Raw genomic sequence first — 17,206 nt, 5'->3', positions numbered from 1 at the left:
CCAAAACATTTCTGTGTGGAAAATGTGAAATACCTACATACCTACTCACACACACCTCACATACCTACTCACACACACTAATGCGTATGACCTCTCACGGCCTGACACCAGTTGTAATGCATAGTGTGCTCACACACACACACACACACACACACACACGTACACACACGTACCTCTCACAGGCTGGTACCAGGTGCATAGCATAGATACTGTCATAAATGTATCATCACCCTGGGCTAAGTACCAGCTGAGAGAAGGAGCTAAATGAGGAACCATACATACTGCTGTAAGTTAAATTAACTTAAAGATGACACTGCAGCAGCAACCCAACGTGTGTGTGTGTGTGTGTGTGTGCATATTCTGTCTCCATGTGAATATCCAGTCAGATTATATCTATTCTTTATGAAGTGCGGTTTAGCTGGGATTTTGATGTCCTAGCACTTTCAGCATTGCTTTATGATGCAGGAGTTTGATTTGGTGTAATGAAAATGTATAGTGCGTGCCTGTGTGGGTGTGGGTGTGTGTGTGTGTGTGTGTATTGCTGCTGAAATATGACACTAGTATAATAACCCTGCTTGTCAGGCATTCTGAAGATTAGTCTCAACAGGAGAAATCCTCAGTCAAATCCCCTCACCTCACCTCTCTCGCTCTCAAATCCTCCTCTCTCTCTCTCTCTCTCTCTCTCATATCCTCCTCTCTCTCTCTCTCTCTCTCATATCCTCCTCTCTCTCTCATATCCTCCTCTCTCTCTCTCTCGCTCTCTCATATCCTCCTCTCTCTCTCTCGCTCTCTCATATCCTCCTCTCTCTCATATCCTCCTCTCTCTCTCTCTCTCTCTCTCATATCCTCCTCTCTCTCTCATATCCTCCTCTCTCTCTCTCTCTCTCTCTCATATCCTCCTCTCTCTCGCTCATATCCTCCACTCTCCCTTAATCACTCTCTCACACTCTAGTGCAGATGAGTTGCTGTAGTCACAGTTTTCGTGGTGTCATTTAATTGGATAGGAGGGGTGAATCTGGGTCAGTGTATGTTAGTGTTTGGGTGTGCATGTTAAGAAACAGCGTATTACTGTATGCCATGTATGCATGTTTTGTTGTGGTCGTCAGCATATCAATGTGTGTTTTGTCTCCTCCCCAGATCTGCCCAGAGCCTGAGAGAAGAGAGAGAGCCTACTGTGTAACTGGGCATATGACAAGCAGTGTCCCACCCTCCCAGTGAAAGCGATGTATGTGGGAGGTGGAGGCCACAGCATCAGCAGAGTGTGTGTGGGGTTCCTCTCCCTCTCCCCTACCCCCAACTCTGGCCCGGGATGCCAGCCCCCTTCCCCCCTGCCTTCTGTCCTGCCCTGAGCTCTCCTGGGGCACCATGAACACTTACAGAGATAGAGGGGTCACCTGCACCACCTCAGACCTGCTGGAGGGGGGCGGAGGGGGAGGGCCTGGACCCCTCCTCACACAACATGCCACCTTCCACCTCACCCCCAACGGCCACCCTGCCCCCTTTTCTGACCCGGCCACCCAATCCCGTGTCTCCGTTCCCAAGATGGGCGTCCGCGCCCGTATTGCTGAGTGGCCGCCGCGCCATGCGCAATCGAGGGAGTCGCTCCTGGAGAACGGGCAAGGTGGTAATCCCCATGGAGACGACCCCTCCACGACGACCTCCTCCGCATCTTTCCCCATCTCCGAGGTCGGGCTGGTGCGGGGAGGAGTGGCTCGTTTACCAAGGCGACGCACGAAGGACGTGGAGTTCCGTGGTGGGTACAGGGGTGAAAGAGGGTCTCCCATAGGCCTGCGTGCCTTCCCCCCGTTACGGCAGCGCTCCAACAGTGAGGTAACTCTGAGCGAGCAGGATGAGAACGAGGTGGAAGGTCGTGGAGGTGCTAATCTGTTCCGGGAGTACGGCAGCACCTCCTCCATCGACGTGCAGGGCATTACCGAGCAGAGCTTCTTTGACATGCTCAGCCAGTTCCACCAGGAGAGGCCCGACCAGCGCAGCACTGCCCACGTACGCCTGGGGGAGCTACTGCACACCCCCAACTGCCCTCCCTCTGCACCCCTCCCCACTGGCCACTCCCCCACACCCAGGGGGGAGGATGGAGGGATGGGACGGTCAGAGAACAGGGTGAGGAAGAAGAGTGGGGGGACAGAGTCGTCTCTGGGGACGTCCTCGCTGTTCCGGAAGCTCCGCAGCTCCAGCAGAGGGGAGCTGGACAGAGGGGAGGTGGGGGAGGACGGGGGAGGCCGTAACTCTACAGATACCCCCTACAAACCCTGGTTGTGTCCCAAGAGCTTTGTCCACTACGACGCCCAGAGCATCCTTTTTGACCTCCATGAGGCGGCTGCTCATCGCACGTACGTATCCCAGCGGAGGAACACTGCAACAGGGGCATCGGCGGCCTCCGTCTCCCTTGCTGTGTCACGGTCCTCAACTCTGAGTGGGTTGGACGCCACCTACTCCAGCGTTGAGGACCTGACGCTAGGACTCGACCCCACCGCGCCCGCACCCTCCCTGGGCATGGACCCTCTGGACGGCCCCCCCGGAGGCCCCAGCTCCAGTTCGCTCCTCCTCAGCTGCCCCCACTTCCGCAACGAGACGGGGGGCCACGGGGAGCGCAACATCAGCTTCCTGAGCTCCTCGGCCGAGCGGGGAGGAGAGGGGGGCGCGGGTGACATAGTGAGGGGCAGCCTTCGGCGTAGCAACGCCAGTGTGTCGGTGGTGGAGGTGCCCATAGAGCAGCAAGTCACCAGAATGGACAGGCTGAAACTCTATAGCATAGAGCACGTGGACCTGGGGGCGCGGTACTACCGAGACTACTTCCACGGGAAAGGTAAGAACTGATCTGATCTTACCACTCAATCCAGCCTACCTATCCTACCTAACTTTGACTACTTTTAGTATTCACTCTCCCTATGATATCTGCTGTCAATAAAAGTCTAGCATATCACTAGTGTTGTCAACTGGCAGTACTCTCTCCTCCTCCATCCAGCTGCCCCTGTACAGTCAGCCAACCTGGCAGCGGTCCCAGAGGATAATATGTACCTGCCTCTGTCTGTTGGCAAACTGAGCTCATAGCTCTGAGAAGAATTAACTTACTCCCTCACACACACGTTGACCTCTCTGCCTCTGCACATTAATCCTGACACTGGTTGTCTCTTCCTATTAAAACTCCTCCCCCCCGATCCTGCAGAACAGCTGTGTGTGTGTGTGTGCTCCCAGCATCACCTTTCTAGACCCTGGAAAAATAGATAGCTGCCCCCGAGGACATAATCATCTGCTAAGAGCCTAACCACAGAGATAAAGGTAACCGCTCCAAAAATACTGTTGCCTGTCCCCCTGAATGCTGTGTGGAACATGAGACTGCTCCGGTGCTGTAACTGTAATGCCCTGCATGCATGTCAAAAAGCCTAATCCAAAAAGCTGACATTTATACTGCAGGACAAAGTGGGAATGCTAAACAGGGCTGAGCCTCTTCAATTATGCAGAGATGAAACAAGATGAAAAATAGATTCTTCCATGAGTTTCTTCCTCCTCCACTCACAAATAGGAGAAGTCGCTCTCAGTTTGAGGAGTAAGCTGTTAATGAATCATATGGATATGTTTATAGCCTTTTACTTTAGGAATGTGTCTTATCAGAGATTTCCACTTATTCATCAAACTTTAGATAAGCAGAAAGGCTACTCAGTCTTCAGTGTGTCACACAGTTATAATAAAATGTAATAAAATGTCCTGTGGAATGATCTGTTTATGAAACCAACATTTCTGGCTATGGTAGGCCTATAACATGCAAAGCAATACGGCTAGTACGTCAAAGCAAACGATTGTATTGTTGTGGATAAAATAACAAATATAATTGAATTTTGTCATTTGTAGATTATTATTGTGTTCTCTACTCTACCGAGGTTACTCAAGCATGTGACTTCATCTGAAAAAGTAGAACCTGTTCCGAGCAAGCCGTGCCGCCACACCACAGGCTCAGCTGCACAATCATTGTTTGTCATTTGTAGCTCTAATCAATGTCCTCAGGTTCCTTGATGAGCTGATTAATTCAATGTGTAATTGAACATGGATTGACACCACATACAAGCACTGCAAGTGCTGTTGTTATCTCACAATATCCTTCAATCTCTTCTCTTTCCCTCCTCCGCTCTGAGCCTGTTCTCTCTCTCCATCTCCTTTTATTCAACCTCCTACTTTCCTCCATTTTTCCATATCCAAAGGCTGTTATTGAAATGATCAATACACGTGTTCAACAGGACCAAAGGCATGTTCAGACATGTTGTGAATACACTCTCTCCCTGTGTGTCACTGCAGAGCACTCTAACTACTTTGGGACGGACGAGAAGCTGGGTCCGGTGGCTGTGAGTATCCGCAGGGAGAAACTGGACGACACTAAAGACCTGAAAGACCAGTACCTGTACCGCATCATTGCCAGAACTAGCGAGGTACTAACACCCACCCCACCTCCCACTGCCTGCCTACACACAGCTAGATGGAACACTGAGTAGGCTGAATACTGACGCTGCCAAATGTATGTGTTGTTTGAGTAGGCAGTGTGTGCGTGAGACATAGTGTGTGGGAATGTGCGTTTTTGGACGCTGTTATTTATGCCTGGACTGAACCTCATTGAGTCCCCACGGCTCATGCTGGCTCCACACACACTACCCCCTCCCTCCACACCTTCCCCTCTCTCGCTTACCTCCCCTCCTCCCTCCAGTCCCTCCATTCTCTGCCAGTGGAAATTTCCACCTGACCAGGCCCTGCTCAGAACAGCTAAGCCAAACACTGCCCCGGCCCTGGTCCACTGGTAGGCCTCCCTCCACTAATACCCCAGCTAGTGATAGGTCAAACCTCCTCATTCAAGCAAAGATGTAGCCTGACACTAAATTCTTCCGTTGTTCTGTCATTCGCTACATACTTTAGTCTGAGACTGCCATCATTGAAGTCGTTTGTGGTGAAGAGTTGCATTGTACAAAACAAAGTCATCAGCGATTAGATCGTCTTTAACCGATCAGAGTATCAAAGCCAATGACGCATTTTCAAACCGCCGCTTTACCCATGTGTGTTCTGGCTCTGGCCCAACCCATTGGTTTCTGGACCTATCAGACAGCCCCGAATGTGTTCGCATTCGGCGAAGGGTCGGTGAGCTACTCAGATTCTCGCTCATTGCGGAGAAGAAACTAACATCCGTAAGTGTGGCATAGCGTTTGGCCGGAGCAAGGAGTCTGGGTAGCCAGGCACAGATGTGCTCTGATTGGATCACCACCACTCCAGCCCTGGGACAGGGCATTCTCTATGATTGGCCAATCACCCGTCTAGCTTTACCAAAGTCCTCTTTAGTAGGTTATAAATACCAACAAGTATGGACACTTTCTCCTTGAACAGGGTTTTGAATAACGGGTGACCCGGGGTGCAGAGATCTCCCATTAACAAAATAGGGCACCACCTGAAGCACTGAAATATTCACATGGAAAACCCCATAAGCAATCCAGGCCACTATTTTTAGGGCACTCAAGAGTCCACATGTACCTGGCACTACCTTTCCTGCACACACACGTTTTCTCAGGATGTTTCTTATACAGTGCATTCGGAAAGTATTCAGACCCTTGACTTTTTCCACATTTTGTTACGGTACAGCCTTATTCAATTATTTTTTTTTTTATCCTCATCAATCTACACACATTACCCCATAATGACAAAGCGAAAACAGGTTTTTAGATTTTTTTGGCAGGAAAGAAAACATACCTTATTTACATAAGTATTCAGACCCTTTGCTATGAGGCTCGAAATTGAGCTCCGGTGCATCCTATTTCCATTGCATCCTTTTTCCATAAGGACAACCATCTCTGCAGCACTCCACCAATCAGGCCTTTATGGTAGAGTAGCCAGACGGAAGCCACTCCTCAATAAAAGACACATGACAGTCTGCTTGGAGTTTGCCAAAAGGCACCTAAAGGACTCTCAGACCATGAGAAACAATATTCTCTGGTCTGATAAAACCAAGATTGAACTATTTGGCCTGAATGCCAAGCGTCACATCTGGAGGAAACCTGGCACCATCCCTACTGTGAAGCATGGTGGTGGCAGCATCATGCAGTGGGGATTTTTCAGTGGCAGGGACTGGGAGACTAGTCAGGATTGAGGGAGCAAAGTACAGAGATTCTTGATGAAAACTTGCTCCAGAGCGCTCAGGAACTCAGACTGGGGCGAAGGTTCACCTTCCAACAGGACAACGACCCTAAGCACACAGCCAAGACAACGCAGGAGTGGCTTCGTTACAAGTCTCTGAATGTCCTTGAGTGGCCCAGCCAGAGCACAGACTTGAACCCGATCGAACGTCTCTGGAGAGACCTGAAAATAGCTGTGCAGCAACGCTCCCCATCCAACCTGACAGAGCTTGAGAGGATCTGCAGAGAAGAATGGTAAAAACTCCCCAAATACAGGTGTGCCAAGCTTGTAGTGTCATACTTAAGAAGACTCAAGGCTGTAATCACTGCCAAAGGTGCTTCAACAAAGTACTGAGTAAAGAGTCTGAATACTTGTAAATGTGATATGCCCCCCCGCTCTTCCGTTTTTGCTTTGTCATTATGTGGTATTGTTATGTAGATTGATGAGGGGAAAAAAAACTATTTAATCAGTTTTAGAATAAGCCTGTAACGTAACAAAATGTGGAAAAAGTCAAGGGATCTGAATGCTTTCCGAATGCACTATATACCCGGTACGCGACGTAACATACTCTGAGACTGATTGACAGATTGACTGACCACTGCACAAATAGCTATCCTAATAGAGACTGGGTGTACATAGCACTTCTGCTTGCTCCCTGTCTAGTACATGTGCTTTCCAATAGTGTCCAGTGAATCCTGTGGCTGTGCCCTCTGGCTGGCTGGCTGCCCTCCCTCTTGTTGTTTTTAGCTGGATTACATGGCAGCCTGGCCTCATCACCTTAGCCCATATTGAACAATGGGCCGCTCCGCCGCCTGTGTCTACAGAGCTCATACAGACACTCCACTCAGGCCTGCCCTGAGAGAGCGAACGCTACAATGCTCACATCCCCTCCTCCTCCTCTCAAACCCCCCCCTCCCTCCCCCATACTCTCTCATTGAAGTCTGAACGATGCTGACACCAGCATGCTGTAACCACACGTTACACACTTACACACTCAATCACACACATCCACGTGCACACACATTCTTACTCACACCCCACAGATGCCCCAGATTGGCACAGTCAGTCACTACTTGACGCCAACGTAGGGTTTCCCACCCTGCTTCCCAGGGTTAGAGATGGAGTGGAGGCACTTGTCAGAGGTTAGAGGTCACCGGGGGAAATACGGTATGAATAGTTAGACGACAGGTTATTGGCAACTATTGGCTCAGCATCTGAAAAACGACTTATAAAGTCCAGTGTCGGAGGAGTTCTATATTGTGCCAGAAGGTAATCTGAATAGCTGGAATTTAAGCTGCATTGTTTAGGGGTTTCTTTTCCCCCACGCCAAACCCTTGACTTTGTTAAGGTGAAGCACTCTCGCGCCCCCTCCACCTCCTCAGCAGTGTGTTGCAGTTTTAATGAAGCACGGTGCCGTGGTCAGTGTTGCCAACTCATTTTCAGGGGAAGTTGCTAGAGGCAGGTCGATTTGTCGCTAAAAGTTGCTAAATGACATTGTGATGTCATTGTGATACGTAATAACGTAAAATTGACTGGCTATCTCAGCGAAAAATATGATTTGACATTTGGTAGTTTAGATTTGTTTGTTTATTATCACATCTTTTTTTTGTAAAAGTAATATAAACACAACACATTTTATATGATCAGATATTTTTTTTTTTTACAATTACACATTACACATTATTGAACAATTACATTTTATTTATTTTATTTTTAACTAGTAAACCTTCACATTATGAACAATTTATAGTTTTAAGCAGTGTATTGGTAGTTAGTTAACAGGCTACCTAACTGATCAACAATTATAGGTACAAGCTAATAACAAGGTATATATGCTATCTTATTGAACAAACAACTTAACACAAATAATGATGTGTGCGCTAGGCATCTCTCTCCAGCTCTCTCCAGGTTGTTGTGCTGCTTGGCTGGCTAGCTGCTCAATGGTTTCCTCCAGATATTGCCACTGTTCTCGCTCACACTGCAGTGCACACTACCACCATCAGCTTTGTGTCTCCGCTAGTTCCAGAAAGTCCACCCCTTGCATACGCACTGTAAATATGATGAATCATAGATTGGCAAGGAAATCCTCTTCATCTTCTCTGTCCGACTGCATTGTCACGGAGCTGGATCCAGCAGAAGAGGATGGAGTGGCCTTGAAGCTGTATGCTGCTGTGGTGCCAAACTGCTGCAGAACTTCACTTGGTAGTTTATGCTGGTAACAGGTATCACCAGCCAGCTTCAGTCCACACCGCACCAGGAGTATGAAGTTGAGAGTGTGCAGTGACATTCTATTTCTTAACTTTGACTTGACCACACTCATTTGGCTGAGCAGCCGTTCAACCTCCGCATTTGAGTGTGGCAAGGAGAGGCCAGCGAGTGCAGCTTTGCACAGTTCTTCAAATGGATTTGACCCAGAAGAGTCCGTGTAGTTATTCACTTCACTCCAAAACTTTTCAGTTGAGTCCCACCTAAACAGATGGATGTTTCTCCATTGGGGAACAATTGTATCAATTGTTTGGGGCTGGTACCCCAGTAGCTCAGCTACTTTAATCATTTCAGCGGGGCCTTTATTATGCTTTAGTGTTTCCTTAACACTGAACAAGGCCATGGTTCGCAAGGCTTCTAGGTTGTCTGGGGGCCTTGCAGCTCCTTGCTTAAAGCAACAATGTAGTTGATGCACTGTCTCCGAATGACCTTTTCGTCTTCTGGCGCAAGACTGAGTTGGTACATAGTGCTCTCGAAAAGGTACCCAAGGTATGGTGATGGACTGAGATGTCCATCAATGGCATCCTTCAGGACATCAATATTTGCCATAGGGTTGACTACTCTGCTGCAAATTGATGTTAAGAGGTGTACCAGATTGTCCAAACGCTTGACAGGATCTGTTTGCTCTCCCTCAAATGACTTCACTGCAACTTGTCGGACAGGATTGATTTCAAGAATGTCAGGTAGACATAGCTGGTCTTGTACATGGCGTGGAGCACATCCGCCATGTAGCAATGCTCACTGGCCTTGGTCAACTCAAAGTGGAGTTTCAGTTCTTTCCACTGGCTCAATATACGAGTTACCGCAGGCTCAATCGATAGCCAACACACTTTGGTGACACAGCGGATGAGTACCAAATTGGGCAATGCACATTCTTCCTTTAAAATCTTGCGCACCTTTTTGTGCACCCCAGTCTTCACGGACGCATTATCACTGCCAATCCCCTGAAGATTCAATTTTTTAAGGTTACACTTCTCAAGAAACTCAACTACCGCCTTTGCTATTGATCTGGCATCGCCCCCCTCCAATTCAACCAGCCCGAGAAATGTGGACACAATGGTTCTTTTTTTAGCACTGAAATACCGAATCACCACACCCAGGTATTTTGAGACACTGACATCAGTGGACTCATCCAAAAGGAGGCTGAACTTCTCATCCCCCACATCTGATGTTACCCTTTTGAGAAAATAAGGAGCCAGTACTCCCCTAATCATTTCACATGGTGCATTTGGAGGTTTGTTGCTGCCACAGTATCTGAAAAGGCAGCTTTGCAAGCCATGCCTAAATGGTCTCATGCTAGCAGCGAACAATGCTCCGCAATGGCCATTGCAAAAGCGCAGAAGCTACTATGGCAGTTATCCACTTTCTTAACCAACTGTGGTAATGTAGACTGTGTTGCGGGGTTGTACGTTTTTTTGATGTCATACATTTTTGCAAGCATATCTGATTTGCAGTATGCACAGTATGCCCGACAATCATCCCCAATTACTGGCTTCAGCCACCCTTTAAATTCAGGTACAGACTCCCACTCTTTTCTGTACTTCTGGCTGTACAATTTTGATTGAGACATGTTGATTGATGTTGTAAGTTCTGTTCAAGATCCAACATTCGTGACCAACTATATTCATTGGGTTTGTCTCGTCGAACACATACTACTGCTGCTGCAGTCAGCCAACAATGATTTGCAATTTGCTGAAATTGCTGCTGGCCTGCTGCTGCCTGTGCACGAGCTGAGCGCATGCTGCTGACGTCACTCACAATGCACTTTTGCAGCCAGGAACGTGTGTTGTGACTGAGTGTGTGACAGGGAAAATCGTTTTTGTGTAATTTAGCGGGAAAATGCGTGCATTTTAGCATTTGAGTCACTTTTCAAAAGTTGCTACATTTGTTGCTAGGTGCTGATTATTATTATTTTTTTGCCAGGGTAGTCTGAAAAGTTGCTAAATCTAGCAACAAAATTGCTAAGTTGGCATCACTGGCCGTGGTCTCCCTGAATACATTGAATAAAATACAGCTCTCTCAGCACCTGAGATTATTATAGCCCCCTGCTGTCTGGAAACACCCCAAGTACAGGTCTCCCCTCTAGGGATCACTCCGGTGCATGGCACTATGGGCAGTAAGAAGCTTTCAAAGATTGCAGATATGCACCTACTGAAGACATTTGTCCTATTTCTCAATGTCTCTAAAAACTCCCAGAGACATAGATGTGAGCAAGTTCTCTGCAAGTTAATGGACAATAAAGTACATCTCATCTAACCTTTGTGTGTGTGTGTTTTACATCTCTAATCACTCCCATGTCCTCTGTGTGTGTGTAGCTGGTGACGTTGCGGGGGTCCATCCTGGAGGATGCAGTGGCCTCCACGGGGAGGCACGGCACGGTGCGCGGTCTCCCCCTGAAGGAGGTGCTGGAGCAGGTGGTCCCGGAGCTCAGTGTGTCCTGCCTGCGCCTGGCTCTCAGCACGCCCAAGGTCACCGAGCAGCTCCTCAAACTGGACGAACAGGGGGTGAGTCCGCGGGCCGTGGTCTCAGCCACAAGTTATATGATATCTCTGTGTGTCTGTCTCTGTCTTTTATCACCTCTGATATCACCTCCTATAGCTACAGTCAAAAACACTAGATAGGTGTGTCTCTGTTTGAGCCAGGACATGGCAGCCGTGTGTGAATGCAGTCTGATATTGTTTATTCTCCGGTGTAGCTGAGTCAGAAGCACAAGGTGGGGGTGCTGCTGTGTCGGGCAGGGCAGAGCACCGAAGAAGAGATGTATAACAACGAAGAGGCCACGCCCACCTTCTCCGCCTTCATGGACCTGCTGGGGGAGCAGGTGTGCCTCCGAGGCTTCCCCAACTACGCCGCCCAGCTGGACACCAAGAGTACGTGTCTGTGTGTGTGTGGGAGGGTGGGTGGGTAGGGTGTGTGTGTATATGTGTTCGTCGGTGTGTGTCTTGTTTGTGTGAGGGGGTGCGTAGTAGGGTGTTTGTGTGCAGGCGAATGTGCGTGCCTAATATCAGCACAGAGTTTTCTGCATCCCTTCCTAGTGGTTACATTTAGTTTTTGAGTCATAGAATGATAGACTAAAGGCCCGGGTGTGAACACTGAGTAAAATTAGTGATTCCTGTCAAATGGTGCATGAATATAAAAACACTTGCTACATAACTGCCTATGAAGTCAACCGTTTAGAAAAAGAGTCTCTACAGACTATTGTTTTTGATGTGGTGTTCCTTTATTTGTTGAGCTCATGCCCTGGTGCTGAACTGGGACTGGATAACGGAATGTTAACCGTGTGTTTGCTTATGCATATGTTTGTGTGTGTGTGTGTGTTTCTCTCTCTCTCTCTCGGTTTCCCCCAGCTGACTCGACAGGCACCCACTCCCTGTACACCACCTACCAGGGCTATGAGGTCATGTTCCACGTGTCCACCATGCTGCCCTACATGCCCAACAACCCCCAGCAGGTGAGACCAACACTCACACAGCACAGTCTACCACAGCCCACCCCAAACACCTTCAACTACTCTTCTATCTAGTATTGTTGTCTGTTCAATCCCACAGGTGTAGTTACAGAGGTCAGGCACTCTTCCTGATTCTTAAGGGTGCTCAGGGTAGCATGGCCATTGCCGTAGTAGTCTCACAAAAATCCTTTGGAAGTCCGTCTGAGTGTCACCATTGAGTGTCATATCTCAGATTCAGAAGACACATGGCGGACAGAGACAGAAAGGTTGAACTATTTTGTGTTTGTGTATGTGGTTTGTTATACCTCTGTTCTATAGTTTATCTGGCTCAGACATGGACAATTGCAGCTGCTCATGAAATAGAAATATAACTTCTCTCTGCCGCTCTCCCTCTCTTTTAGAGTGTTCCTCTTCAATTCTGTGCCTGTAGTATTTTTATGGATTCTTTGTTCTCTTTGAATGGGCTTTTCAGTCCTGCTAACAGTATCTATGTTCATTGAATACATGCCAACTGTACAGTAACTTTTGCTTGCACCTACTCTACATTACCAAAAGTATGTGGACACATGCTGGTCGAACATCTCATTCCAAAATCATGGGCATTCATATGGAGTTGGTCCCCCCTTTGCCTGTTCCTCTGTTCAGGGAAGGCTTTCCACTAGATGTTGGAACATTGCTGCGGGGACTTGCTTCCATTCAGCCATGAGCATTAGTGAGGTTGGGCACTGATGTTGGGCGATTAGGTCTGGCTTGCAGTCGGCGTTCCAATTCATCTCAAACGTATTCGATGGGGTTGAGATCAGGGTTCTGTGCAGGCCAGTCAAGTTCTTCCACACCGATCTCAACAAACCATTTCTGTATGGACCTCGCTTTGTGCACGGGGGAATTGTCATGCTGAAACAGGAAAGGGCCTTTCCCAAACTGTTGCCACAAAGTTGGAAGCACAGAATTGTCTAGAATGTCATTGTATGCTGTAGCATTAAGATTTCCCTTCACTAGATCTAAGGGGCCTAGCCCGAACCATGAAAAGCAGCTCCATCCCCATGTTCCTCCTCCACCAAACTTTACAGTTGGCACTATGCATTCGGGCAGGTAGCGTTCTAGTGTTGCAACCGAGGACAGACAATTTTTATGCGCTTCAGCGCTCGGCGGTCCCGTTCTGTGAGCTTGTGTAGCCTACCACTTTGCGGCTGAGCCGTTGTTGCTCCTAGATGTTTCCACTTCACAATAACAGCACTTACCGGGGCAGCTCTAGCAGGGCAGAAATTTGACAAACTGACTTGTTGGAAAGGTGACATCCTATGACGGTGCCACGTTGAAAGTCACTGAGCTCTTCAGTAAGGCCATTCTACTGCCAATGTTTGTCTATAGAGATTGCATGGCTGTCTGCTCGATGTTATACACCTGTCAGCAGCGGGTGTGGCTGAAATGGCCAAATCCACTAATTTGAAGGGGTGTCCACATACAGAGCATTCGGAAAGTATTCAGACCCCTTGACTTTTTCCACATTTTGTTACGTTACAGCCTTATTCTAAAATGGATTAAATAGTTTTTCCCCCTCATCAATCTACACACAATAACACATAATGACAAAGCAAAAACAGGTTTTTAGAAATGTTTACACATTTATTAAAAATTAAAAACGTAAATATGACATTTACATAAGTATTCAGACTCTTTACTCATTACTTTGTTGAAGCACCTTTGGCAGCGATTACAGCCTTGACTCTTCTTGGGTATGACGCTACAAGCTTGGTACACCTGTATTTGAGAAATTTCTCCCATTCTTCTCTGCAGATCCTCTCAAGCTCTGTCAGGTTGGATGGGGAGCGTCACTGCACAGCTATTTTCAGGTTTCTCCAGAGTTGTTCGATCGGGTTCAAGTCCGGGCTCTGGCTGGGCCACTCAAGGACATTCAGAGACTTTTCCCAAAGCCACCCCTGCGTTGTCTTGGCTGTGTGCTTAGGGTCATTGTCCTGTTGGAAGGTGAACCTTCGCCCCAGTCTGAGGTCCTGAGTGCTCTGGAGCAGGTTTTCATTAAGGATCTCTCTGTACTTTGCTCCGTTCATCTTTCCCTCGATCCTGACTAGTCTCCCAGTCCCTGCTGCTGAAAAACATCCCCACAGCATAATGCTGCCACCACCATGCTTCACCATAAGGATGGTGCCAGGTTTCCTCCAGATGTGACGCTTGGCATTCAGGCCAACGAGTTTAATCTTGGTTTCATCAGACAAGAGCATCATGTTTCTCATGGTCTGAGAGTCCTTTAGGTGCTTTTCAGCAAAATCCAAGTGGGCTGTCATGTGCCTTTTATTGAGGAGTGGTTTCCTTCTGGCCACTTTATCATAAAGGCCTGATTGGTGGAGTGCTGCAGATGGTTGTCCTTCTGGAAGGTTCTCCCATCTCCACAGAGGAACTCTGGAACTCTGTCAGAGTGACCATCGGGTTCTTGGTCACCTCCCTGACCAAGGCCCTTATCCCCCGATTGCTTAGTTTGGCCGGGCGGCCAGCTCTAGGAAGAGTCTTGGTGGTTCCGAACTTCTTCCATTGAAGAAAGATGGAGGCCACTGTGTTCGTGGGGACCTTCAATTCTGCAGAAATGTTCCCCAGATCTGTGCCTTGACAGAATCCTGTCTCTGAGCTCTACGGACAATTACTTCGACCTCATGGCTTGGTTTTTTCTCTGACATGCACTGTCAACTGTGGAACCTTGTATAGACAGGTGTGTGCCTTTCCAAATCATGTCCAATCAATTTAATTTTGCACAGGTGGACTTCAATCAATTGTAGAAACATCTCAAGGATCATCAATGGAAACAGGATGCACCTGAGCTAAAAAAAAAAATCTCATAGCAAAAGGGTCTGAATACTTACAGTACCAGTCAAAAGTTTGGACACACCTACTCATTCAAGGGTTTTTCTTTATATTTTAGTATTTTCTACATTGTAGAATAATAGTGAAGACATCAAAACTATGAAATAACACATATGGAATCATGTAGTAACCAAAAAAGTGTTAAACAAATCAAAATGTATGTTATATTTTAGATTCTTCAAAGTAGCCACCCTTTGCCTTGAAGACAGCTTTGCACACTCTTGGCATTCTCTCAACCAGCTTCATGAGGAATGCTTTTCCAACAGTCTTGAAGGAGTTCCCACATATGCTGATCACTTGTTGGCTGCTTTTCCTTCACTCTGCGGTCCAACTCATCCCAAACCATCTCAGTTGGGTTGAGGTCGGGGGATTGTGGAGGCCAGGTCATCTGATGCAGCACTCCATCACTCTCCTTGGTCAAATAGCCCTTACACAGCCTGGAGGTCTGTTTTGGGTCATTGTCCTGTTGAAAAACCTATTATAGTCCCACTAAGCGCAAACCAGAGGGGATGGCGTATCGTTGCAGAATGCTGTGGTAGCCATGCTGGTTAAGTGTGCCTTGAATTCTAAATAAATCACTGACAGTGTCACCAGCAAAGCACCATCACACCTCCTCCTCCCGGTGGGAACCACACGCACACACCACACCACACATGCAGAGATCATCCGTTCACCTACTCTGCGTCTCACAAAGACACGGCGGTTGGAACCAAAAATCTCAAATTTGGACTCATCAGACCAAAGGATAGATTTCCACCAGTCTAATGTCCATTGCTCGTGTTTCTTGGCCCAAGCAAGTCTCTTCTTCTTATTGGTGTCCTTTAGTAGTGGTTTATTTGCAGCAATTCGACCATGAAGGCCTGATTCACGCAGTCTCCTCTGAACAGTTGATGTTGAGATGTGTCTGTTACTTGAACTCTGAAGCGTTTATTTGGGCTACAATCTGAGGTGCAGTTAACTCTAATGAACTTATCCTCTGCAGCAAACTCTGGGTCTTCCTTTCCTGTGGCGGTCCTCATGAGAGCCAGTTTCATCATAGGGTTGGTTTTTGCGACTGCACTTGAAGAAACTTTCAAAGTTCTTGACATTTTCCGGATTGACTGACCTTCATGCCTTAAAGTAATGATGGACTGTCGTTTCTCTTTGCTTATTTGAGGTGTTCTTACCATAATATGGACTTGGTCTTTTACCAAATAGGGCTATCTTCTGTCTACCACACCTACCTTGTCAAAACACAACTGATTGGCTCAAACGCATTAAGAAGGAAAGAAATTCCACAAATTAACATTTAACAAGGCACACCTGTTAATTGAAATGCATTCCAGGTGACTACCTCATGAAGCTGGTTGAGAGAATGCCAAGAGTGTGCAAAGCTGTCATCAAGGCAAAGGGTGGCTACTTTGAAGAATCAAAAATCAAAAATATATTTTGATTTTAACACTTTTCTAGTTACTACATGGTTTCATATGTGTTATTTCATAGTTTTGATGTCTTCACTATTATTCTACAATGTAGAAAGTAGTAGAAAATAAAGAAAAACCCTGGAATGAGTAAGTGTGTCCAAAGTTTTTACTGGTACTGTATGTAAATAAGCCATTTCTAAAAACCTGTTTTCGCTTTGTCATTATGGGGTATTGTGTGTAGAAAGAAAATAATGTAATACATTTTAGAATAAGGCTGTAACGTAACAAAATGTGGAAAAAGTCATGGGGGCTGAATACTTTCCAAATGCACTGTGTGTGAATGGGTAGGTTATGGATATATCTACAGAGATTCCAAGGCTATCACTCTTAATGAGCATTGGTTCTCAGTTGACCAGCCTGGTTAATTAAATAATGAGTTAGAGGAATAAAATATAAACGATATATGAAAGGTTACACCAAAGACAGTACAGTATGAAGATGGGCAGAAACTGCTTCTACAGTAGAAATCCCCGGTCACACTTGAAGGTGACGTCATGGCGACGTTAGCTAGCATAGCTCATGCACAAAAACACGCCATCATGTCTTGCCGAACTGCGCATGTGCAGACCGTCAAATGAAAGGCACTCCTTCGATATAAAGTTGTTTTTGAAAATAATTCAAACCTGTCACTTTCACAAGGTTGTAGTAATGACAGGTTCAGCTAATTAAGACATTGGCTCCAATCTAGGTTTTGCCTTTACAATTCTAGAAAATGAACAACTAAGGATGAATTTTTCACTTCTCCCACTGTCTGCCAAACCCTGGTCTGTCACGTTTACTTCCAGATGCATTCCCAGAAGTATCGCGATGTTGTGTCTCTGGGTTTGTGGGTGTGTAAACGGTAGAATGGGAGAGAATAGATTAATATTCAGCACACTGACTCCATCCAGAGGCGCAAAGGCCACAGCAGCGACATTTTAACTTCTGCCATGCAACCTCTAGGTGTCAGTGTTGATCACCAATAAACCCTCACTCTGAGAGAGGAGAGGGA

General features: G+C 47.0%; 1 protein-coding gene across 2 annotated transcripts in view; it reads left to right on the top strand.

The window, feature by feature from the left end:
- The window catches only part of LOC121567374 (signal-induced proliferation-associated 1-like protein 3), a 103,954-nt gene that overhangs the window by 64,766 nt on the left and 21,982 nt on the right, over positions 1-17,206 (top strand). For both annotated transcript variants that reach the window (XM_041877379.2, XM_045217012.1), the window contains 5 exons: positions 1,138-2,827; positions 4,312-4,442; positions 10,746-10,934; positions 11,126-11,300; positions 11,778-11,881. In XM_041877379.2, coding sequence (XP_041733313.2) covers positions 1,228-2,827; positions 4,312-4,442; positions 10,746-10,934; positions 11,126-11,300; positions 11,778-11,881 — 2,199 coding nt within the window. In that variant the 5' untranslated portion in view covers positions 1,138-1,227. The remainder of the gene's footprint in view (positions 1-1,137; positions 2,828-4,311; positions 4,443-10,745; positions 10,935-11,125; positions 11,301-11,777; positions 11,882-17,206) is intronic.

This window comes from Coregonus clupeaformis, chromosome 6, assembly GCF_020615455.1.
Source record: "Coregonus clupeaformis isolate EN_2021a chromosome 6, ASM2061545v1, whole genome shotgun sequence".
In the NCBI taxonomy this organism is placed as follows: Eukaryota; Metazoa; Chordata; class Actinopteri; order Salmoniformes; family Salmonidae; genus Coregonus; species Coregonus clupeaformis.
This window is presented reverse-complemented; position numbering and strand designations above follow the sequence as displayed.